This window comes from Rhamphochromis longiceps, linkage group LG14, assembly GCF_057381845.1.
Source record: "Rhamphochromis longiceps isolate RC_006_pf linkage group LG14, R_longiceps_female_GT1.1, whole genome shotgun sequence".
Taxonomy (NCBI): domain Eukaryota; kingdom Metazoa; phylum Chordata; class Actinopteri; order Cichliformes; family Cichlidae; genus Rhamphochromis; species Rhamphochromis longiceps.
In genome coordinates this window covers 3,056,898-3,081,870 of record NC_140570.1, presented here as the reverse complement: position 1 = coordinate 3,081,870, position 24,973 = coordinate 3,056,898, and the positions used below count along the sequence as shown (strand labels likewise).

General features: G+C 41.3%; 1 protein-coding gene across 1 annotated transcript in view; it reads left to right on the top strand.

Annotated features, from left to right (window-relative positions):
- Positions 1 to 23,555, top strand: part of bcas3 (BCAS3 microtubule associated cell migration factor) — a 319,882-nt gene extending 296,327 nt beyond the window's left edge. Inside the window, exon 24 of the mRNA XM_085379388.1 lies at positions 22,097 to 23,555. Within this exon, the coding sequence (XP_085235514.1) occupies positions 22,097 to 22,245 (149 nt within the window). The 3' untranslated portion in view covers positions 22,246 to 23,555. The remainder of the gene's footprint in view (positions 1 to 22,096) is intronic.
- The last annotated feature ends 1,418 nt before the right edge of the window (positions 23,556 to 24,973 follow it).

Genomic DNA, 24,973 nt, shown 5'->3' with positions numbered 1-24,973 from the left:
TTCTGTTACATTTTCAGATTTGGATCTTGTCTTCAAAACACTGAGAAAAATGTCTCCTGGTTAAAGTGTACCTCTGTGTAACGATGAGAAAACTGCTGCTGTCATCTCTGCAGTTTAAATGATGAGCTGTTCCCCAACAGAAGGTCTGTGCAGGGAAAGAGTCATACAGCTTCCCAGAAGCTACTGACATGAAAGTAGCTTTTTAAAAAATTCTGCGCTCAAACAACGGCACTTTTGACAGCCTGGACTCGAGATGGCAGCTGCAAATCGTTATGCAAGAGTGTTGCTACTCTTCAGATATCTTTTATATGGGTCTCGCCTCTATTGCAGTTGCAGATACTTTTGCACAATCCAAAGTTGGAGCTTCTCATTCAGATGTAGTGTTTTGAATAAAACCAGACTTCTTTCAGAGGGGATTATTGCCTGTTTAGCTTTATATTCACCACGTTATCTCGTTAGCATGCTAGTTTCTCTCATTATTGTCATTGTCATGCCCCAGCAGACTGGAGCTTCCTTTAAATGGGAAATGACTTCGTAGTGATACAGTGAACTGACAGCTGCATAATTATTGGTTTTAAACTAGAATTGCTGTGTGCAATATACCAACATTCAAGTCTATACACAGGGACAATCAAGGCTTTGCCAACCAGGTTCACACATAACCTCACACTCACCATGACACCCACCTTCTTAGGGAAAAAAATAAACTCCCAGTGCACTGTTATTTATACAGTATTTTGCTAGTTGTACTGACCACTCAAAGCACTTACGAGTACATTTATACACTGCTTTATTGTATTATCTGCTTCATATTTGATGCAAACTCCACACAGAAAGGCCCCGGGCAGGCTTTGAACCAAGAGCCGGCTTCCTATGAGGCAACAGCACTAACCGTTGTGCCGTGGCTCTGTGGTGGAGCAGTGGTTAGCGGTGGAGTGGTTCAAAAAAAATATAATGCTTTTACTATTAATTAGGACCTGTTCTGAGGTCAGTGTGACCTCCAAGGGCTTTATATCACATATGATAGCCACTTAGCAGCTAAAATCTAAGTCTGCTGTGATCTTATTTTGGGAATGCATGCCTTTATGTAGACGTGATAGTGTCTTTGAAAGTAAACCTACAAGCACAGGAAAAAAAAGACTGAACTGAATGAAGATGGGCATACAAAAAAAAAAAAAGAAGAAGTGAAATGAACGATGGAAATGTTTGACACCACAGGCATGGTTCCTTTTTTTTCTTTTGTTTTACTTTATCTTATTTTTCTAATTATTATTCTATATGTATTTATATTTTTATACATATATATATTTGTTTGTTCCTTTTTCTTTCTAATTTCACTGTCTTGAGTTTGTGACTCTCTTTATATTCTGTTATTCTGAAGAAACTGTATGCGTAATGGACAGGTGAGTTGTTCAAATAAATAAAATAAAAAGTAAAAAAAAAAGCAAAAAACCTACAAGCACAGCAAAACAAAAACGTTTGCTTATAAGTAAAACCAGTGTTGACAGCACTATATTTAGAGGTTGTGTGAAAAATAATGCAAACACTCCAGCAAATTCAAAATAATTCTGGGACTATAATTCCAACATAGAATAATATTGTCACAGTTAAAAGGAACACGTTTTCAGATTATCAGACACATTCAGGGAAAACTTAGAAGACACTACTGGAAGTGAAAATGGCAGGTTGAGATGACAAAGGAGCGCTTAAGTTGTAAATTTTAGTGTGACATCACCAAAGTTCATACGCACCGAGCAGGTTTGTTCCGACTGTGAATGACATGACTTGGAGACAAAGTATCTGATCTGTGTCTGCTCTTCAAGCTTGAAGTCATGCAAACAAGCTGCACAGGAAAAAAAATAGGTTAATCTTTTGAAATAATTTTTTTGTGTAAAAATGAATAGCCTCTTTTTGCAATTATATATAAATCATTCAATAGAAAACCTCATTAATTGGGCTATTACGGAAACATGGAAACTAAACTGCACGCCTGTTCAGACAGCTGTGTGATTTAATGGTCGCACAATACATCCTGTATTTGAATTGGCTGCGTACTCCTTTCACACAAAGCCATGTTATTATCCTGCCGACTGACTGGTTTCTTTGCTATTCAGCCTTGTTTTAGTACACTGATACCCATCATAAGAACAACAATATACAGGAATGAGTGGAGGATTTGCGGGTTGCTCAGGCTCGGAGGTCCTTCTTTTCCTATCAATCAGTCCAGACGTCTGCTGGCTTCAGTACTAAACATACATAAATAACCATACAGTAACACACACGCCAACGAGAGCAACATGCAAGCAAGCTTTGACCATAATCTGCTTCGGCTTCTAGTACCATCATGCCCGCCTTGTCACAGATATATCAGTTATATTTGGTCTAAATTTGTTTATTGGTAATGTGAAAATTCTCGTCTAAGCATCAGTGGTGCTGAGCAACGTGTCCTTTTTTTGAGAAATGTTTTGTTTTTCCCAAAGAATCTTGTACATGAGCAACTATGTTAGAATGAAATCCAGTCACAGTGGGTAGAAAACAAGGCTTTGATTCTGACTAGATATTTAATGCTAGCTTTTGTTTCAGTCATTACCAAAGATTCCACACAAAAAGTAGTTTCACATAGTGCTTCGTGATGCATCAGTGTTATTCATGGATATACCTTTTTCAGATTTGTTTCATGCAGAGGCATAGTGAAAAAATTATCTGATCATTGTCAGGTCCTAAAATGAGATAACTCACATAACACATGATAGCACGTGACATTATTTATTTAACAAAAACAAAGATACACTGGACTTTGCAACACTTTGATTCTTTTGTTTTCCAGACGTTTTGTTCTAGATTTTGTTCCAAGTGCAGTTGAAATGAGACGTTTGTGCTGTGCAGTGCATTGTGGCCAGGCATCTTCACTTTGGCCTCGTCCGTTCGAAGGACATTGTTAAAGAAATCTTGTGTTTTGGTTGGATCCATCTTTGCAAACCTAAGCTGTGCTGCCTTGTTCTTGTTAGAGAGAAGACGTCCTCTCCTGGTACACTTCAATCTGTCAGAGTTTGCCACTTGTGAATGATTTTTCTCAAGTTAAAATCAAATAGAGCTTTTTGGATAGGGCCTTATAACCTTCATAGGTTAACTGGAAACTACAGATCTCTCTAAGATCATTGGTGATGTCTTCAATGCTCTAGATGTCCAAACTGCAAAAGCCTTTGCTTGCACATTTGTTGATGATCAGTTAATCAACTCTATTTGGAAATCAGTACACCAGAGTCCATTTCTTTTTTTTCACATAAATAACAAATGACAAAGCATAACATGTTGTGTTTTTTTAATTGATCGTCGGTCGTTAGCTCTGATGTCTCAGAGGGTCCAGAGTTCGACTCCACCACCTGGCCGGAGCCTTTCTGGAGTTTGCATGTTCTCCACGTGTTTGTGTTAGTGCAGTTAGGTTAATTGGTCATTTTAAATTGCCCATAGGCGTGAGTGCGAATAGTTGTGCGTCTGTCTGTGTTAGCCCTGCATCAGACCTGTCCAGGATGTACCCCGCCTCCCCCCCTATAGTAGCTGGGATAGACTCCAGCCCCCCACGGCCCTGATAAGGATAAGCTGTAGAGAATGAATTGTGAGACCTAATAAGGAGCAGAAGATTTTTTTAATTATTTCTGACATTTAAAACCTTAAAAATGAATGAGGGTGTACTTTCTCTTTGATATGACTGCGCTATCAAGGCAGGACTACGCAATTTTTGGTCTGGGGGTAAATATAGTAAATAAAGTATTTCTGGCTCCCATCAGCTAAGCATTAAATATATAGCACAACTACACCACATATTAAAATAGCAAAATTGCAAAATGAATATTTTAAAACCAGCCTTTCCGGGTGGATTAAGGTTTTTGTGGCACTTTCTGATAGCAACAAAGCACAAAGAGCCATCAGGTTATCTCACAGTGATCACAAAAGAAGTGCATTTCAGCATCTTTACATTTTTAATGCCTTTTTTATTAAAGACCTATTTGTCAAACTAAGAGAATTAACTGTATCGCCATGAGCCACAGTTTGGAAGCAGCTCCTGCAGGTGAAACCAGAACAACTTGTTCCTCTGGATTTTTGTGCTGTTCGGTCAGTTATTGAAACTTTGCGTGGATCTGTCCTGTCACTCATGGTTTTCACATGGGCTGATCAGAGTCTTGAAGGCAGTCGTGCAGATGTGCTGTTTAGGAAGTGAAGAGATGTCCTTAAACAATCAAACCCAAACTCATTTTTCACCCTCATTAACAGGAAACACCTTTTTATGTTTGTATTACCTCAGGCACGTGTTTGCTGTCCTCTGCTTTTGAGAGTGCAGTGAACAAAGGCTTCTTCCATAATTATTCCAGTAAAAGCCAAATTTATTTGTATCATTTTTAAAGATGAGAGTCGTACTTGTGTTTAAATATTATACTGCCATAAAAAATCCTTTTTAAATTAAATGCTTGTAACTTTAGGAGACAGAGTTTACCTGTATCATCAGTCACAGATGAAGACCCATGAATATGGATGTAAAAATGCCTAAAAACAGCAAATCTAAAGAACACAGCTCTTTCCTGGATTTTCAGTGTATCATATGCATCCGTGGCACCCAGACTCTGGAATAACCTCCCCGTTCATATTCGCACTGCCGAGTCGATCCAGTCTTTTAAATTACGTCTTAAAACTTATTTTTTTACTTTGGCTTTTGATTCTGTCTAGTTGGCTGTTTTAGCTTGTTGCGTTGTTACCTATTGTTTGTTGTCCTCTTCTATTGTTTGTTTTAACTGTCTCGTGTTTTTATTGACTGTGAAGCACTATGGTCAACACTGTTGTTTTTAATATGTGCTATATAAATAAATTTTGATTTGATTTGATATGAAAGTAAATCTTTTCTTCGTTGGTTATTTTGTTGCTGGTGATTGAGAGTGCTGCCTAACACCTCGCCCTGAAATCTCCCATGTTTTTCCTTTAATCAGTTATCCAAAGGTATAGCAGGATGGATCTGGTGCATGTTTGAAGTTTGTTTAATTGTTTTTTAAACATGTTTTTAAACAAGCATGTTTAATTACTGATTTCTTCTGGACCCGCACATACTTGCTCTCACAGAGGGTTTATATGAACTCGGCTTCAGCTCCATCATAAGCTCACTGACTGGCTGTGGTCTGACAACAACCGATAGACATAATTGCATGGGACATCAGTGAGAAGCACTGGTCAGCAGAAGTACAGGAAAAAGCATCGGAGGGCTGAACGTGTCTGCTTTTGGTTTCCTCAAACGAGTCGAACATAATAGTTTAGGTTTTCAACATGCCAGTGTGATTTGTCATGAACTCGAAGTCTTTCTCAATCTGTCCAGAGGGCTGGCTGAATAAATCATGAATCAGACATCCCTACTTAAAATGTTACCCTGACCACCTAGTAAAGTCTGACTGAAACATGGCCAGTCTTTAGTTACTGGCTTTCTGGACGCTTCGATCTAAAGGCAGCTTGCGTCTGTGGTGCATGACAAGCTGTGAATGCAGTCTCAATACGTCACGGACCACACGCACCATTTGGATACTTGACTAACTCAAAACTATTAGTTAATGATTTTGTGACATGCCCAGAGGGCCAAGTTGTCCCCTCGCTTTAACCAAAGAGAGAGAAGAAAGCAGCAGAGAGAGAGAGAGAGCAAATGAGTGCACTCTCTCCCTGAAAGCTACTCAGCCCTGCCGTGACAGACCGAAGGAACAAACGCAGCGAGGAAGAGAGGGGGGAAAAGATGTCAGGGGCCAAGTGGAAGAACAGAAAAGGGAATGTGAGGCTAAGGCCAGAGAGTACGGTGCTGAGAGAAGAGACGGAGAGTGTGAAAGCAGAGTGTGGTCATTATAGCTGCCCCTCAGCGCTTCACCCACCTCTCTCTCTCCCTCCCTCTCCACATTGCCAGGCCAAAGTTTGAGCGTAATGTGTGTCGACACAGTGAGACGCTGAAGAATAATTCCTGTATTCAGAGCTACCACTGCCTGCCCCTCCTCCTCTTCATCCTCCTCATCCTCTCTCTCAACTCTACTGACAAGTCAGGCCTGGATATCATTGTATCATTTATCCCAGCCTCGTTTCTGCCACTCTGCCTTGTTTGCCCAGAGGGAAGTGTGAAAAGTGTGCATGTATGTGTGTCTGCATGTGTGAGATACTCAGTGTGTGAATGTAACTGTGTGTATATATGTGTCTGTGTGTGTCAGTGTCACTCTGCGCTTGTGTATATGTTGTGTGGACTGCAAATGGGCTTTTGTGGAGTTTTTGGGAGACTGCACTTAACAGCTCGCTCTGGGGAGACACGCACACACACACACACACACACACACACACACACACACACACACACACACACACACAGGGCTGTGAGGGCTCACAGAAAAAGAGGGCGAGGGAGAGCATAGTGAGTGAGAGAATTAGGGCGAGAAAGAGGAAGATGGTTAGAGTGGTGGGAAGCGCTTTTTAAAGCCCTGCTCCCGTGTCTGTTTTGGGTTGGTCAGACAACAAGAGGAGCGGGGAAACACTTTGTGCAAAAATGGACTCGTGGCTAAAGGCCATCCACTTCACCCAATCTGCTCCACCACCGTTGGCGGCGGCAGCAGCACGCAGCGAAATACTTGTTGTCGCAGCAGCGTCTGTCGCTCTGCTGACTCGAGCAGTGAACTCGCCGTGATCCGTGACCCGTCACTCAAACTGCACGCAGGCCATTTTCTCCAAACTGTCACTCCAGCTGATACTAGCGACTCTGCTCGCATGATACTGAAGCAGTTTGAAATTTGGGGTAAAGATACCAGACGTGGGCTGAGTTTATCATACTTTGTGTACCGCTGACACATCAGGGGACTACATTATTAACCTGCTGATGATATGTTATATGTTTTAATTATAGCACAAAAACCTGTGGTTCATGTGAATCGGAGCATTAAGTGAACTTGAAATTGTTGTAATCCACGTTCAGTCTATGAATGGTTATGACTTCATGGTTCTTCACTTCAAGACGACCCCATTTCTCACTGTATCCTGATGCATCAGCGCTGAACGAGTGAGAAAACATAAGCTTCCAGCTTTTCACTGTTAAAAGAAGCCTTAGTGCTTCTGTGTATACTGGATTGTCTGACAGCACCTGAGATCTTCTCTCTTCACACTGACACTTAAATCTGTGTTTGAAACCAACTGAGGTGTGAAGAGTTGTAAAAGCAGGATGGATACAAAGATTACGCTCAAGATTTCTTTACTTCTACACATAAATACTTTTGTGCACCATTTATAGGTTTGTGGAATGACTTCATTTATCTGCTTCCTTTGATTAACCATCAAAGACGGAGTCCTTGTGAGCTCAGGAAGGCCACTTCTGAGGGGCGTGTCAGAAGCAGATTTTATTCCATGTGGAAAACACTTTGTTGGACTTCTTAAGATTGTTGGAAGCTACAGGGCTCATTATGTAAACTACTTCAGGATTTTGAGATGTGAAAACATTTTTGAATCTTTAAACGATGTAAGCTTCCTCCCTGGTGTAAAATTAAAAATATTTTTAAACAAAACACACTTTAGAAATTATGTTTTTTTTAAAAAATATTATATTACATGTATGACCCAGCAGATCGCATCATATTCATCCTTATAGCACATCATGAAAAATATCAGATTTTTGCAAATACTTGCAAAGTCTGCTAGTATACAGATCAGGTGATGTTTTTGTAACTCATGCACTCAACACAGACCTATGCATACGTTCTGCAGGGATCCCGTAATCCTCAATTTCATGTCGACACGTGCAACCTCTCCTCACATGAGTCTGCATATAGGTATGTATTTGTGTGTTCATTAATAAAATATGGTGGCATGAATAAGTGATAGGATACATAATGGAGAAGCGGCTAAGCTAAGCCAAACGAGGGCGGCTTCTTCGAACACGGGAATTTCCTGTCAACAAAATGTCCAACTGTGGACACGTCTGTTTGCATAAATGCAGAGAGAACAGAGGGAAATGTTGAAAACTGACAAAATAACTTTACAGAAACAGAAAAGGTTGTTTTCAAAATGTGCTTCTTTTTTAGTGTGTGAATGTAACTGTGTGTGAATGTAACTGTGTACGTGTCTGTGTGTGTCAGTGTCACTCTGCGCTTGTGTATATGTTGTAATCTTGGAAAAATCTTAGAAAAAGAGCAAACAATAAACTGACTTCTACCTAATAAAAATGTCCCTGCAATAAACGAGTAAATGATTGCATTTGTATTTGTACAGTAGTTACATATTATTTAGTGATTGATATATGATAATGAAAACAACCAGTACAGTCTGACTCTTATTCCAGTTACAGCATTTTAAGAGAAAAGAATAACTAGCTGAGCATATGCAGAGGTTGAATACAAACTCTGACTCCCGTTCTACTTCAAGAAACTCTAGAAATCACACGTATCAATGAAGAGAAGTTAATGTAGGAGAAATATGCTCTTTCTTCGTAGCTCCTGTCAGCACTCTCACTGTGGCATTTTAAATCAACGGAAGATTTTCCAGACAGCTGTTGATACAAAGTTACAGTTTGTCAAGCCTAAAAGAAACAAATGCAGGAACTAGTTTTTCAGCATCATATCGAGACAGGATATTTTTGACTTTGTGCTGATAAAAGAAAATGGAATTTACACGAGAGCACAGGTATCCAGACTTTATATCTTTAAAACACGCCTGTAGTTTAACAACCTGATTTGTGTCATCTGGCTTTGTAGATAAATATAACTGAGTATCATCTGCATAGCAGTGGAAATGTATGCAGTGTTTTATAATATTGCACAAGGGAAACTCAAGTAACGTGAAATGATCTGTCCCATCAAAGAGGCTCATGGAAGGCCTTGTGGAGGAAGACTGTATGTTTACATAGATTACATTGTATGAGATAAATATGTTATAAAGCAATGTAGCACATTTCATTTAATCTCAACAGTGTACTCCAGTCTCCGATGTAAAATGTGATAGCAGTAGTAAAGCAAGATAAGTACAGGGATGAGTTCACTATCAGAGGCCATGAGAAGATCGTTAGTAGCCTTCACCGGTGCTGTTTCTGCGCTATGATGAGTCCTAAATCCCGAGTGAAAGTTTGCATATAAGCTGTTTGTTTGGTTGGTGTATACTTACAGCTGAATCAAATTGTGTTATGGTAGCATATAGAAGTTAAGGTCCTAACTAAGGCATTGGATTGCAGAGTTCACACAGGCCCCAGAGGGGAGCTACAGAAATCACTGGATAGTTCAGCTGATACCAACAACTGCACGTCCTATAAACCCTTTTAATAGTTAGAAGACTTGTTGAAGACTAACTGAAGGCATACAAATCTACTGAAACATTCAGTTTTACATTTCTCACTCATGTTCAGGAAATTTAATAACCATTTCTGCTCATATGTGTTCAGTAGACCAGTATTAAGGACATCAGTGCAGCTGTGCAAGCCTGTGCCGTGTGTGTGACGCGGAGAATGAGGTTTGTAGTAAAAAGCCTTTGGAGTGCTCAGAGTAGAAAAGCACTATACAAGTACTAGTATAGCATTTAGTCCTTAAATCACCTAATCACAATTCTTCAAACAGAAGTGGCGTGGTCTGGCATCAGGACGTAGCCTGTTGCCAGCCTATCAGTCCTTGACAGCATCGTTTGCTCGACTGCCATTTCCTCAGATGTTGGATTCTGACGATTTGGATTTCCCTTGAGCCCAAATCCTGGAAACTGCCCACCAGTTCAATAATGGGAGCGTCCACCACTTCTGTTTAGGATCGGGTGGTGATGTTGGAGTACTGGCTTAAACGTGTTAACAAAGAGCCTCTTTTAGCGAGCGAGTTCATCCTCGAGTAAATTCAAGGACCAAAAACTGGACTAAACTTCCCTCTTCAGTCTCCTGCTCCGAGAACTGCTGTAAACCCCGAGTCAGGAATTAAAGGGATGGATTGACATGGACTGTTTCTGTTTTGTGCTGTTGTCCACTGTGAGCGCTTCTTTGAATCTCACCATCTTACACCACTGTTCTTTTGGACATTGTGGGCTTGTTATTATTATTATTGTTGTTAGCAACCACTACAATCTTCCATGAGTGCAGGCTGAAAAGAAAAAGACAAAATCGACCTGGATCCATTCTGCTTACGAGACCTGCCTGTTTCATATCTTTCAAACACTTATTTGCTTTGTATGAAGATTATTTAATAAATATTAATCTGAAATGGCTAACACGTAAAACATTCAGCACTTTATGAAGCACTAACTCCAATGATTCCCAACATTATTCTGTTCTTCTAAGTGCATTAATGGCTTTGTAATGCAAGGAAATAACCTCCTTACTGACACTGACAATGTGAAACAGGATGAGACAGCTTCTACACATTAGCACCTTTTACAGACTTCCACCCCTCATAGGCTTTTGAAAACACCCATTTCTCCATGAGAGGAGGGAAGGACTGACCGACTCGAACGCAGCCAGAGAAAGAAATGATGCACTGATATCATGTTCTGTCTATGCTAATGCAGACGACTGGCTTTCTGTGTGTATTGAGGATCTGTGCAGCCACTTGTCCCAGATGAAAGCCCGTCCATGATTACGCCATATTAAAAAAAATTTGAGCTTAAGTATGAAAAGCATCTGATTCATGCTGATGCTATAGAGATAATGTTATCTCTCTCTTCTACTCGATGTCACTTAAATGCAAACAAAAGCAATACGAGGATGTCTATTTCAGTAATTGGGAAATGAGCCAAAATGATCCCAATGATGAGTGCAATAATCTTCTGTTACGAACTGACAGTAATTTGAGAGGAAGCTTGCACAACATGGTTTGCTCTTCTTTTTCCGAGCCTCTAAATGCCAGTTTTTTCTTTCTATGTTATAACATTTTAAAACCATCCTTGATTTATCCTGATTACAGGGACTACTTTTAGGAAATTATGAATTCCTATTGGACAAGCAGAAATAACTCCAACCCTTTATTGCTTTCAAACACTCTCAAAAACCAGAACTGTGTCCATCGAGTAAATGCACGTCTGACTTTTCATTCTGCCTCTTTGCATTCCTCACACAATGGAAATATGTCTTATGTCAGTTAGTCTGCTTTTGCCTGTCAGTGGCTTAATGACTCAAGAGCTGTCGCTGTTACATTTACCTCATAATACTAAGTTAAGGAAAACAAATTTTCATCTGCGTTTTAAACATCCCAAGTCTCTGTCAGGAGCTTGTTTTTGTTGTTCTTGTCCATAATAAATGTCTTTGTCGCTGGGATGTAGTAAAGGTCGAAATGTTTCAGGGTTTTTGGTCAGACTGTGTTTTGCATTAGTTTGATATTTAAAGTTAATAATCCTTGAAAAGCAGGTTTCTATAAACCTATATGATATTTAAAGAGCAGTAACAACAACTAAACTAGAATGACTAAAAGGTGGTTTTTAAAATTTCCCATATTTACATATTTACTGTTAAAAATAAGACCTTAAAATTTACAGAATTTTAATTGGGCAGGACTTGCTGGTGTAAACAAATGAAGAGAATTAGCATTTTTAAATTAGTTTTTGTGTGTGTGAATACTCTTCCACACACATCACCTGCTCTTTTGTGCAGTTCTTTTTATTTCACTTAAAATCTATTTGTAGAATAGAATACAATAGAACTTTATTACTCCCTTGGGGAGGTCCCCTCAGCAGCTCAACACCACTTCACCTTAAATACAAATAAGAACAAAATATCAGCAGGTATAGAATTTAAAAGGTAATAATTAAAGGAAGTCTGAGGATTAAAGTGTAATACAGTGGAAATGTGTCAGTGTGTTATACACATCAAAAGCAAAATATACCTTTTGTTCTTAAGTCATGGAATTGATACCTGCAAAGCAGAATTAGTATATGACACATATAACTGGTTGTCAAGTATTTGACTGCACCACTCGCAGCACGTCATTTTTCTGCACATTCGTGAGCGTGCATCCTGCTAGGATGCAGACTTTTGCTGTCCTGACCTACGTGCTCTTGTTCAAAGGCAGCCAAAGTGCCTTACATAAAAACAGTTAAAGGAAACCATAATTCTTAGAGGTGAAATCCTCAGTTAAAAGCTGACCCTTTTCTACCCAAAGTTGATCTTTCTGTGTGTTAAAACTCATAAGTGAAAGATTTAAACACATAGAGGGAACAGCACATGCAATGGAAGCCTGTCTTTGTGTCTCAGCTGTCAGTGACCCGTGCACCTTTATACAGACCGGCTGAATTCAGCCTGCTGACCCTGTGCTGACTGTGTGTCTGTGTTTGCACAGTATGTTTGTCTCTCAGTGCCAACCTGTACATAAGTACTGGTACTGCACTGGTGTTATGCCTGATGGAACCTTGTTCCTCTTACTGGCTTTGTAGTTTTACATGAGTTTGCTTTCATTTGCTGCTCTTCTGGTTTCACACTTGTTGAGAAAGCATTGCAGAGACCTGGGTGTTTGTCTGTGTGTGGGTTTGCATAAAGGTGTGTTAAATGTCCGTAATACTGCAGTGGTTCCGTTTAGACAGAAGCAGGATAGCGCTGACATTTTATTAAAACAGAAAGTGATTCTGTTGTGACTGATGCACAATGTTGTTCCGAGAATCTTGAAGAAGACTCCCTGGTAGTTTGAGCATGTGATGAGGAGGAGGAAATACAATTTACAGTTTCTTCATTTACTCACAGCATATTTGACCCAACCGAGGAAGCCATGGGTATGATTCTAATGAACAGCATCCACATATGTAGAACTATATATACAGAACAAGTTAAACATACAGATTTTAGCTAGTTGTGTTTGATACTTAGAGGTAGGATCTACTTTAACAGTTAAAAGCCGGTCAGAGCAGCACGCTCCGTTTTGTGTAACTATTTTTAAATCCCTGTAGAACGGGAACCGTGTAAGCTAGCGCAATAATTTGTTTTGCATATGAAACCGGAGGAGTTGTTACTTACATCTTATGCCATCAGCTTGTCCTCGGTCACAGTTTCCTTCCACATAAAGCTTTGCAAAAATTGCATAAAAAGCTCTTGCAGGAACAAAAACATAATATTCCAGAAACACGCTTTGCCGATCTGATCAGCTGTTCGTAACACTTCCCACAGTGAAACAGACGTCAGCGCGAACGATCGCATGTCCGCCATTACCTGCCCAAAACCGGAAGTGACGTCATTTTCATGGAAAATGTCGTTTTTTACTTGTAGGCCTTAAAAGCCTATATTGGTCATGTTTGACTTTTCTGAATAGTTGCTGGGATGCTTAGAACTCGAATTGCACTGCTTAAAATAGTTTATTTTGATGCACCTGCTGTTTTCTTTGCAAATTTGCATCATAGGATTGTTTTTCGTTTTTCCTGCAGTATATAAAAATTGGTGTATCTCAAAAATAAAACTATGAAGACACTCAAAATAAATTTCCTGTGGTGGGAAACTATTTTTTGCAACTTTTTTGTATTTAAAGATTTGAGGGATAAGCCTCTTAAATTTCTCCAAGTAGAAATATATGTAAAAAACAAAACAAAAACGATTTTCAATTTTTTTGTAGTTTATTGCACTTTTTTGCAATTTATGTAGTTACTATGCACTTAATGCATACATATTATAAAAATTTTGGCTGTAATGGTTGTATTGATGTATAGCAACTTGAAGTGCTCCCAAAAATGGCTCCACAACATGTAAAAATATAAAGTAAGCTCTGGCGGACTTGGTTCTATGGTAGTTTTAAAGGGTTAAGGAATATTTTTAGTTGTGAAGCTGAAAACTGTTTCGGGATGCGTGCTGAATGCTTTGATTTATTTCTTTGTATTACAAAAATGCAATCCTGAATAGTGATGCAGTAAGTATGTCATTAATTCTAAATGGAAACTGGAGCTATAGCAAGAAAAGACACAAATACAGTAAATGTAACAATAATAGGAATAAAGTATAACTATGTATAACTATGGATCTTATAATTGTCTCGCCCTGTGACAGCTGGGATCGACTCCAGCCCCATTACGACTCTGAACTGGTCCCCCACCACACATGCAGACACACACACAGTGTACAGCTTTATCTGTCTCTTATTTTGGCATGCTCACATATTTGATGTGATGATAAGCGACAGCCTCTTGACGATGTGCTGTCTGTCAGTTTTCTCAGTGGGCACCAACACCGGCTACCTCTTTCAGCTGAGACCAGCCCTCCTGTCCAAAACCACTGACAGAGGTCTCCCAACAAGCTTGTCAAACCATATGTGTGCAACTATGTCTGCGTGTTCACGTTGGGATATTTCAGCGGGCTACAGTGGACGATCTGTTCCTTACCATAGGCAGTTTGCTTATGAAGTGCTTACACAAGTAGAACTCTTTGAATGTGCTTGCTGTCGATGTAGCTACTGTTAGATTAAAGTGCCTACGTGAGGCTTGGGTGGTTTTTAAAATGCACAGAAATGACAATTTCCACAAACGTCTTCACGTGCGAGACAGATGACCGAACGCTTCTGGAGGGATGAACAGCTTTTTTCACAAAATACATTTTCTTAGTTGATGTTCTGTTGATGATGATCAAGGATAAGAAAGGAATATAATGCATCATTTTAATACCCAATAGATCTTTCAGTGAGCATCTGATTTGGTTATATTTATCAGCACATTTATTCCAGGTGTTCCCTCTGTGCTTTATATTTGTATTCTGTGATTGTGTGCACCAGCGGGCAGATGAAGCAAATAACAGCCCCTTCTCATACTCATGTTCGCCGTGCGTATGTGTAAACCTAACTGACAATGCCCAGCGTGTCATGGCCAAACAAACAGCGAAGCATGTGAGGAGCTTCAGTATCTGCTCACACTCGCCCAAAAAGTGGCACATCATTAATTTGTAAAACGTTACTGGAGAATGTGCCGAAGCAAATCTGATCCAGGATCGCTCCCACTAACAAGGATGTGAAGCTAACCTGGTGATTTATCTTGGTGCCATATACAACAGGGCACCTTAAAGTCTTGGTGTCTTAATGAGCTGGAGCTGGAGTGGAACAGGTCAGAAACATATTTAGTTATTTATCGCTGAAGGCAACCCTCTGTGTGTGGAATTACCTCAAACACCATGGATCAAATATGTTGCTTCATCAAGAAATGCTGGTACTAAACTCGACCGATTCAAAGAGCTGATTCAGATTCGAAGAACCCGAACTGTGGAGAAAATAAGAAACTTTGTAGCATGTCATAATTTTCCCCAAGCCACATATATGTCATTAAATTCAGAAAATACAAATGTGTTTTAACCTGCAGTTTAGTTCAGCGCAACTAACTGCGTGCTGGGCATACTGCTGTTACATTACTCACTTGAGAGACCAGTCTGGGTCTGTTTGCTGTGTTTTGATCCATATCTAAGTGCAGCAGCCGGCCTATAAAAGCATTTCCATCCAGTGTCCAGTGGCGTGGCGGCTGTCGGTCTGCTCTGGGTAAGTAGCTAGTCAAAGGCTGGGTCACCACTAGGTTTTCATTAGAGCCCTAATTCAAAGCGGCCCACATAGAGTGTCAGGAGTGTCCCTGACTGTTGTTGGCACTCCTTATAACACACCCTAATGAGCAGCTGCTGGGAAACTTGTGGTTAGCTGCATATATGGAGCTGCTGGGTCAGAGAAGACAGAGAGAAAGTCTCTGCTCAAAGGCCTGAATTAGCCCCATGAATCACTTTCCTTTGCATTTGCTTCTTAATCACACTACCTGTTGAGTATCATGATTGATGGGGCTGCGGTTTATCCCGCGGAGTTTGAGCATGTGGCCGTCGTCCGTTCTCAGAGGACAGCTTGGTAACATGCGAGCTGGACACTGTTAGTGTGCTGTTAAATGTATTTTAAGCATCTTTTTGCCTCTGTAATTAGTCAGGAGAGATGTAGGTGTATGAATCCAGGCCTGCAGCATTAACCTGTTTTTACACCAACTGGCCAGTATACATAAAAATAAATTCACTGCGCTTGATCCAGGCAGCACGTGGCTTCAGCTGCACATGCCATCTCTGCTGATATACTGTACGTGGCATGTGTGTCTCCAGCCGCATTAATGTGTGATGTCCTTTACACGGGAGCGTGTGTTAAGCCCGGCTTTTCACAGCGCATCAGGATGATCTCCGGTAGATTTTAATGAGCTTTCCCACTAATGTGGGTTCAGTCTTCCAACTGGACAGCTTTCTAAGGATCGTGCACAGCAAGGATTCATACAGGGATTTTAAATGTTTTTATATGTGCAGCTCATTATTATTAGTCGCATTTTCACATATACTGTCAGTGTGCTATGATATGCCAGTACTATAGATGATGAACGTGGGCGTCTGATTCTGAATATTCTGACCCCTGTAGCCGTTTCCAAAGGCCTGATGGCGTTTGTGTTTATCTTCACATTGTGTTGTTCTGGAGACTGAAAGAATTTGCTTGATAGAACATTTTTTGGTCACTCTAAAAAGTTAAAGCACAGAAGTAGACTGCGCCCAGCGCCAGTGCCTGTTTCAGGGTCGAGCCCCTACGCTCTGCCGATGGGGATAAGGGCAGCTCCATGTAAGGTCACACTCATCGCCACATAATTAAGGTGGTTTTATTTATGGGTAGGATAAATAACAACAAGGTTTGGAACATTCTCGCTTTTCTCTGATGGAAAAATAATTTAAAGGTAGTTGCGTTTGCTATGAAATGCTTGTAGTAAGACCTAGAAGCATTAGATTTTGGAAAATGCGTCTGTCCAGTGTGAATTATTTGTAGCAACAATTCCTAAATTGTTGCTCCTAAAATAAACTAATTGAATCCAAACTTATAAATGTGGTGTTTCCTCGGCATAGGACACAAAACAGGTGCTCTGCATTATTGTGTGGTTAATAAACGTGTATTAGGGACACTCAGTTTAGAAGGATCTCATAAATGATTTGTTTTATAACAGCACTTGTGGCTGAGCCTTCACATGAACATAAAAAGTGTGTGGAGGTGAACGTGCACAGAGAAGGTACAGAGAGTAGAATCACTGCTTCTGTGAGAGAATGCACCGAGGTCAGCGGAGGATGGCCAGCAGGCTGCTTCAAGCTGCCGGGGAGGCAGTAGTAACTGAAGTAACTAATGGTCACAACCAAGATATGTAGAGGAGCATCTCTGAATGCACAACACGTTGAAGACCACATCAGGTACCACTCCTGTCTGCTAAGAACAGGAAATTGACAGCTCACCCAAACTGGAAAAATGTTGCCTTGTCTGGTGAGTCTTAAATGTGTTTGGACATTCAAAAATCATCCTGCCTCATATCTGCAGTGATGATTGTGTGTATATGGGCCGGGATCTGTGAGGAATGTTTCCAGCAGCTTGTTGAATCTATTCCATGATGAATTAAGGCACTTCTGAAGGTAACAGTGAATCCAAGCCAGTTCTGGCAAGATGCACCTAATAAAGAGTCTTTTGTTCACTGACAGTATGAAATCACCATTACAAGCTAGCTAAACCCGACTTTGCTCCATAATGATGACGTGAAGTAATTTTCACATAGGTTTCACACAGTTAGCATATGCACATGTGTATAAGTGTGTGTGTGACACTGTTGGGGGTTGGAATGTGACGTGAGAGCACTAATCAGAGGCAGCTGCAGCTAATGGTGAGATTAAAGTTAAAACACAAAAACAATCAGCTAGGATAAGTATACTATGGCTATGGGTTACTGCCCCCATCCCAGCCTCCCAGGGGGAAAGAGGGATGGATGGATAGAAGGATGGATGAGACTCTACCCAGTCTGGCTGGCACAGAGCCTCTGATTAAAAGCTCCTTTGTATTCTCTTTGATCCCCTCCTCTCAGTGGTGTGTCTCATCTCACCATAACAGGCACATGACACACACTGCCAGTCGGGGCCTCAGGAAGTGCTCTGTACATGCAGTTGTGTTCGTGAGGACATTTCTCCTTCACAGTACATAAGAGCACGGACAAAGGCAGAAAATGACACGCGTGTTAGTCGGTCATGTTGGGAAACTGAAAACTTACAGAGTTCTTGACGTTGGGGTAACTGATTAACGTAAACTCTTCAAAGTCCACAGTCTGGATCTTTTTTGCCAATTTCAGCAGATGGTGTTTAATTTCCATGGAGATAATTGTATCCTGGCAATAACAACATTGTACTCAAATACATCTGACAGGGAAAGTAGCACGAGCGGTCAACTGAAAAGACGGGTTTCAAACCTGCAGATTAGTCAGACTTATACAAAGGTGACCAGCAAAATAAAGGTGTGTGTTGTACTTGATGTAGCTGCTATCCCAAACAGCAGAGGTGATCCGCTAAATTTAACTAATACCAGCTAAATAGTAAAAAACTAGAAAATCCCATTAACTTGTAGAGGAAGTGATGTGCAAGTGTGAAAAGATGTGAGGACTTTTCACAACCGCTAAAATATTTGTGTGCTGAGAGAGCAGATTTAGTCTGTGTGAATAAAAATGAAAGTCTGCATGTGTTTGTGTGAGAGTGTAAGAGGATTAGGCCTGTTCACAGCCGAGGGTTTCGGACCGTTCCCTCTGTACGGCTGATGAGGCATTAACTTGCTGCTGTTTTGTTATGTGTCTGTCGGATTGTGTTGAGGACAAATTTCCAAAAAGTACTACATTTTCCTCCTTTAACACTGCCGAGAACCCCCATCCCCGCACTCATCCAACTCCAGCCTGGAAAACCTCCACGTTATCCCCAACTGTGGCATACGCTTCTGCTTTACTGACTGCTTTTTCATATCCATGTTTTGAGTTAACATTTTCTTTCGAAGACTGGCCCCCGATGTCATCCTGAGCATGGCTTCAGTCCCAGGAGCCTTACAGTCATCATTTGTGCCTACGTGGTTTAGATTCCACATGAGCTGAGTTTTCTTGGTTAAGAAGATTTAGTTTTTCTCACCTCCAGTGGTTAAACTACTATCTCAGAGCTTTCTTCTTCTCAGGATGATCCTGCTGTAACCCAAGAATCCCATCTGCTGCGCGCTTTCAAATATTTTGCATTGAAAGTGACATTTTTATAGATAAGCCGCTATGATCAGCCACTCTTTAAAAGCCTATACCAGTCAAACCTCGTGGTAGTTTCCGTTTCTTCACTGGCCTCACTCCAGAGCAGCTTTATCTACACATCACATCAGACAAAACCACCTTGTAAATAATCATATTACTTTACCTTGTGACATCAGTCCCAGAGGAAAAGATCCCCGACGTTAGAGCGCTCGGGGATTGTGTTGGGGGCGTGAGGGGTTAAGACTTGTTGAATAGCTGGTGGGCGTCACACAATGAGGTGGATTAGGCAGCACTAGAAAAGGCCTTTAGGGCTTTACTGGGGTGTTCAGCAGCTTACATCGCCTTCAATAACACTGCAGCACAGATCCAGCTGGGTAACTGAGGCTAGCCTGTAGGGTAAGAGCCTGGAAGTATTGATCAGCAGTGTGGAAAGAATGGAGGAAAAATAAAATTAGCAGAGCTTTTTGGATTTACAGGAAGAATTAAACTATGGAAATGCTGGTAGGGTGAAAAAATAAAAGTAAACTGTGATGTATGCTGCGATATTGTGCGTTCATGTGTCAGACAGAAAGTGTGTATTAAAAGGAGATTGGCCTTTTAAACCAATATCAATGTAACCATCCCAGCGTCACCAGTTTCTCCTCTTAAAATCTTAAAATCTTAACTTCAGTGTTATTGGCACTGCAGTGCTGATGTCTCAGTGAATGCAGCGCCGTTTTCCCAGATACTAATTAAATCACCAGTACCATGTTATCTGAACCCAGAACAGTGTAAACCAGCAGTTCTCATCTCTGCCTGGAATTACTGCAGCATTTCTGCCCAGCGTTGGGAAATTAAAGAGGAAGGGGTTGGGAGAGGCTGGGATCTCGCCACAGTGTGGCACATTGCATGTTAGCTGGGATAATAACAGTTGCGGTTTGTCTTAGGTTTCCTGAGCTAAAGTAAGAAGCTTCCACTTCCTGCAAAGCCACCATGACAAAGACAGCATCCACATTAGCTCCTGAACATCTGCAGGACACAGGGACACATTAAACTGTGGTTTCATGTCACTGCGCTATGAATTTGAACTCAGTCTTAAGCAAATTAGGATTTTTGTTCATCCCGAGGTCAGTAGCGTTTTCTGCAGTTAGTTTCAAACGGCTGGAGGATTCGGAGCGTTACGTTCTGGCCCAGGAAAAACTCGGAGTGACAACAGTTTCAGATCACAGCAGCGCCTATAAACAGCTGTATTTACCTTTATTTTCACTCTGGTTGAGAACATTGTGTCACTAACACAAGAATGACCGAAACACATCTCGTACCTACCAGCACTCCTTTCTGTTCATACTGAAGGCCATTCTGGAGAGGACTCGGAGTTTGAAAGTGTCAACATGTCTGTTACAGTTAGAATAACAAGTCACTGCACAGGAGTAAAGAAGCAATAATTTACTAAACCAAAAGAATAGTTATTAAATATAACGCTTTGCAGTTTGATCCTCGTTGAGTCGTCGAGTCCTTCTTTCTCTTGCCAATGTGATGTTTCGTGTCGCTGAGTGTCTGTTGGATGAGAACATTTGATCGTCTCTAGTCTACAGCCTGAGCCGTGAGCATGCGCACGTCTCCTGTAAATGCATTATCAAATCCTGCTCTCGGTTTGTCGATGCTCCGTCGCAGATGCGCAGTGCAGTGTGTTTGCAGGGCGGCGACCGGTGTCAGCAGAGCATCCGGGAAGCAACAGCAGATTAAACGCAGCTAGAAGCCTGATGGATGTCACTGCACACTGCATGCATCGCAGTCTTAATACTGCGTTGCCGCTTTTGCGCATGCCATCCCATCCACATATCTATGGATATGTTTTACAGCATTTAATAACAGTAATAAGTTCCTTATGGAGGGATTTTTACCAAAGTAGCTCGGTCATTCCACAGTGAAGGACGCTGAAGGGCTGGGAGGGGGGCAGCCATGCGACATGTCAGAAATATGCCCTGTGTCACCCAGAGAGTTGAGTCCCAGAATAACTGATGTCCACTCATACTGTGGGTTATTCCCACAGATGTGGATTTCATCTGTCTGACACAAAAGCAGGTTCGTAGTGGTCTCATGAGTAATCGCGGTGGAGCAATAAGAAGGGAAACTCCTGGAACCTCTGTGCTGCCTGAAAATCCCTTTTTGACTCTGTAAAGTGAAGCTGTTAAAGTCCAATGTTTCGTGCTGTTACACTCACATCTGCTCTAATGTTTAGACTTGATCGTGTATGTTATTGTGTCTTGCTAAAATACTTTGAAAATAATTAGAAGTAGATTTTGTAATATTATGATACAATCCATAGACCACCAACCAAAGTACCTCCATCTGCTGAGCAGACACGGTACGAACTCACAATGTGTTTGATGTGTGAATTTAGCCCTCAGTCAGCCATCATTTAGCATGTTGGTCATCAACAATGTGAGAATTCCCGATGTAGATTATCAAAACATTTTCTTTTAAGGGAAAACTCTCAGTGCTTGCCCTGAAATGTTGGTAATAATCCCATTAAACATGAAAACTTGATGGAAGCCCAACTACAAGAACTACAGTAGGTTAAAGTTGAACCACGACAGTAGCCTGTGCTCTGTGGCGGGAGCATTCAGAAAGATTGATAAGGGCCGTTTAGCTTGTGCAGTCATAAAAGGGAAAATTAAATATGCAAAGAAGCGATATGTTTGTAATACACCGGTGGAATTAAAAAGGTGTTTTCCTGTTGCTTCATAACTGCAAATGCAATCAACGTTTTGAGTAAACAGCGTCCTATAGCCGGGGTGTGGCGATGCCGTCAGGAGGGTTTTCACTTGGACACAAATGAAGCAGCGTGAACGCTCTTCCTCAGGACCTGAGCAGCATCTCAGCCCAGCTTAGTGAAGTCTTGTCACTTGACATTTTTCAGTAAAAACTTTCTCTGAGATGCTGTCGGTAGATTTTATTTACTCATTCTCAGCTGGTGTATTCCTGAAAGAGGGCTGCACCTCCGGTGGTTCTGAATAAACCACAAGGAGACTGAGGCGGCACACGAAGGTCTAGTTATTGATTAGCCAGTTTGTCTGCTGGCTCTAACTCTACGTTCTCTCGTTCTGTCTCACTGTCCCCGCAGAGCTGCAGAGGGAGGGAAGCATCGAGACCCTCAGCAACAGCTCAGGTTCCACCAGCGGCAGCATCCCACGCAACTTCGAGGGCTACCGCTCGCCGCTGCCCACCAACGAGAGCCAGCCGCTCAGCCTCTTCCCCACCAACTTCCCCTAGGACACCTCGTCGCTGGCATCCGTCCCACCCTGCTCTGCCTGCCCGTCCACCATCGTACACTCACGCACCGATGCGGTGTATTGAGTCCAAATCAAAAGATTTGTGTTTCTATGGTCAGCATGCGTTTTGTTTTTTGTTTCGTTTCTTCTCGTCTCAGACGGCTGCTCGCCAATCAGCTGCGGCCGCCACTGGTCATTCATTTCTGGGGTTGAATTTTCAAGCTGCTGAAAATTGTGCCAATTTCCACTCAATTCAAATCTGATCATTTTAATTCCCAAATCATTCCAAAAACACTGATTTGCTGTTTACCCTCGAATTGTGCTCATGTCTGGGTGGAAACACCTGGACTCGTTTATTGCAGACTTTTGGAAACTTGTTCATTTAAAGGGTAGCAGCTGTTTTGAGCAGCTGCTTAGAAGGAAGCTAAATAAAGAACAGATAAAATACAGTTTAATATTTTGATATGTCTGCTGTCAGGGAGAAACGTCCACTATTTTCAACATTAGAGCGTAACCCTGCTCGTTACCTCGTTGCTTCGTCGCCTGCTGCTCGCTCAGCTGCCGTCGTTCTCAGTGTGTGTTTTTGAAGGTTAGGTGCGCCCATTGTCTGAATGAAGCGTAGGAGACGGGAGTGCTGACAGAGGAAAAAAAGGAAATGTTTATTCCAGGCAGCGACGTGCGGGAGCTCCTTCTCCCCGTGTAAGAGCGTCGCTGCCTCCCGCTCAGTGTTTTAGATTAAATTTGCTCCTTTCATGCCTTTGATTTTCATGTAATCATATTTGACAAAGGGTGCAGTAACAAGATGACACTATTACTGCTTTGCTGGAGTAATTCAGATGTTTACAGTGTAATCGAGATGTTTCTGAAATCATTTGGATATATTCCCCACTCCGCCTTTCCAGATAGTAAATTTTAATTGAGCGCAGTAACGGAGGCTTGTGTAGTCGTCACGCCGAATTTTGTACATTAACAACTTTTGACCAAAATCTTTTTCCTATTCAAGATCTTTCAAATCTATATTTTCCTGTTTTTTTTCTTTGCCTGCAGAAATAAAGAGTTTGTCTGACAGTTTGTTCAAAGTGAAAATAACTGCACTGTTAACGTCTCCCAAGAAAATGCTCGAAATGTTATTTGCAGTGCTACATGTGGACTGCCTGCATGTCCGATGTGCTTTCTCAGACACTGAATGGACAGTAAAAAAAAGAAAAACATCATTATTATTCTTGTTGTTGGATTTGTGAAACATTGACTTCTTTCCCTGCGTTCATGCAAGAAAAAAAAAACAAAGTGAAGAAAATGAAACCGTCTTTTGTCCTCACTCTGATTGCTCCTAATGTTCCCATTTCAACCACAGCGGTGACCATCAGCGCACAGTACCACTGCTAATTAGTGCCATATTTTTTTAACAGGCAGTAAAGGGTGGTTAAAGGACGCTTTATGGGCAACTCGTGCTCTTTGTTCTGAGAGAGAAGTGAGAGTTTGTTTCTCTGTTAATCAGCAAAACTTCTAATTCTAAAAACAAACCTGAGGACAGTTAAACTGAATGACATTAGATTAACAGTGTGTGCTTCATGTGCCACGATTGATCTCATTCCCAACACCGTGAGCTGCAGTGGAAGCTTCCCAGCCTTGAAGAGAAAAGACGCGTAACCATCAACAGCTCGTGCCGTACGCTCGTGTATATTTCAAAAGGAAAATGGCTACAGCACGAGTTCGTGAGCAGACTGAATGGATAAATGTGAACCTTTGTGTGTTTGTTTAGGCTGATGTGCAAGATTCCATTACGAACAAAGCTGGGAGGATGTGCCACTTCACCAGAGGAACTTCAGCATTATGCAACATAAACTGAAAAGACAGCAGTTTGCAAATGAAAGTCATTTTATTTTATCATGTTTTTGCAAACACTTTACATTATGAAATATCTTCAGAGGTGCACATTTTAATACAGAGGAAGTGTCCGTCACCACCACAGACACATGTGAAGTGTAACAAAAGTTCCACACGCACCAAAATCCCTAAAATGTTTTAAATGTAAACAATTATTGATTTCTAACAAGTGGGCAGTGACGTGGGAGTGCAAGGAAAGAAATTCTGAATCACTGAACTTGAGCAGCTCTGTTTACATGAACTCAGAGGAACATGTGTGCTGTTACTGAGCTCCTAAATCTGCTCCCTGATTTCAGTCAGTGAAGATGACACAGTTGGCTCCCTGACATATAAACTGCTCAAACTTTGAAATTTCTTGATTCTGACCAGAGCTCCTGCTTGGAAATGTGTGATTAGAGAAGAAAACTTGTGAATATTCAGCAGGACTGTGACAGTATTAACTAATCGGGTCAGCAGCCGGCAGCAGAATATAAGAAGAGTCCTGCAGGTTTTTGGTGAGATCAGTGTCCAGCTCCACTGAACAGTTTCCCAGAATCATCCCGGCATCGTTATGGTCATCAGAGATGTTGTTAGTTTGTTATTCTTTAGGCCAAGTGCCAACAATTGATGCGGTTGCACAACTGTGCACCACTTTCCATTTAGGGTTATCAATAAACTTGCTTGTTGCCAGCTGCAGTTCAAAATATAATTTTCAGAATAAAGAGCAAGAGGTCTGCTGGCCTTCTCTGAAGTGTGCAATGTTCCTCGCAGCTCACAGTTTCACTCTTGGAGGAAGGCCTGTTACACAGCGAGTGTGCGCAGTAACAAGCTCCCTTCTAGGCAAAGCATTGGGCCGCGAGTTC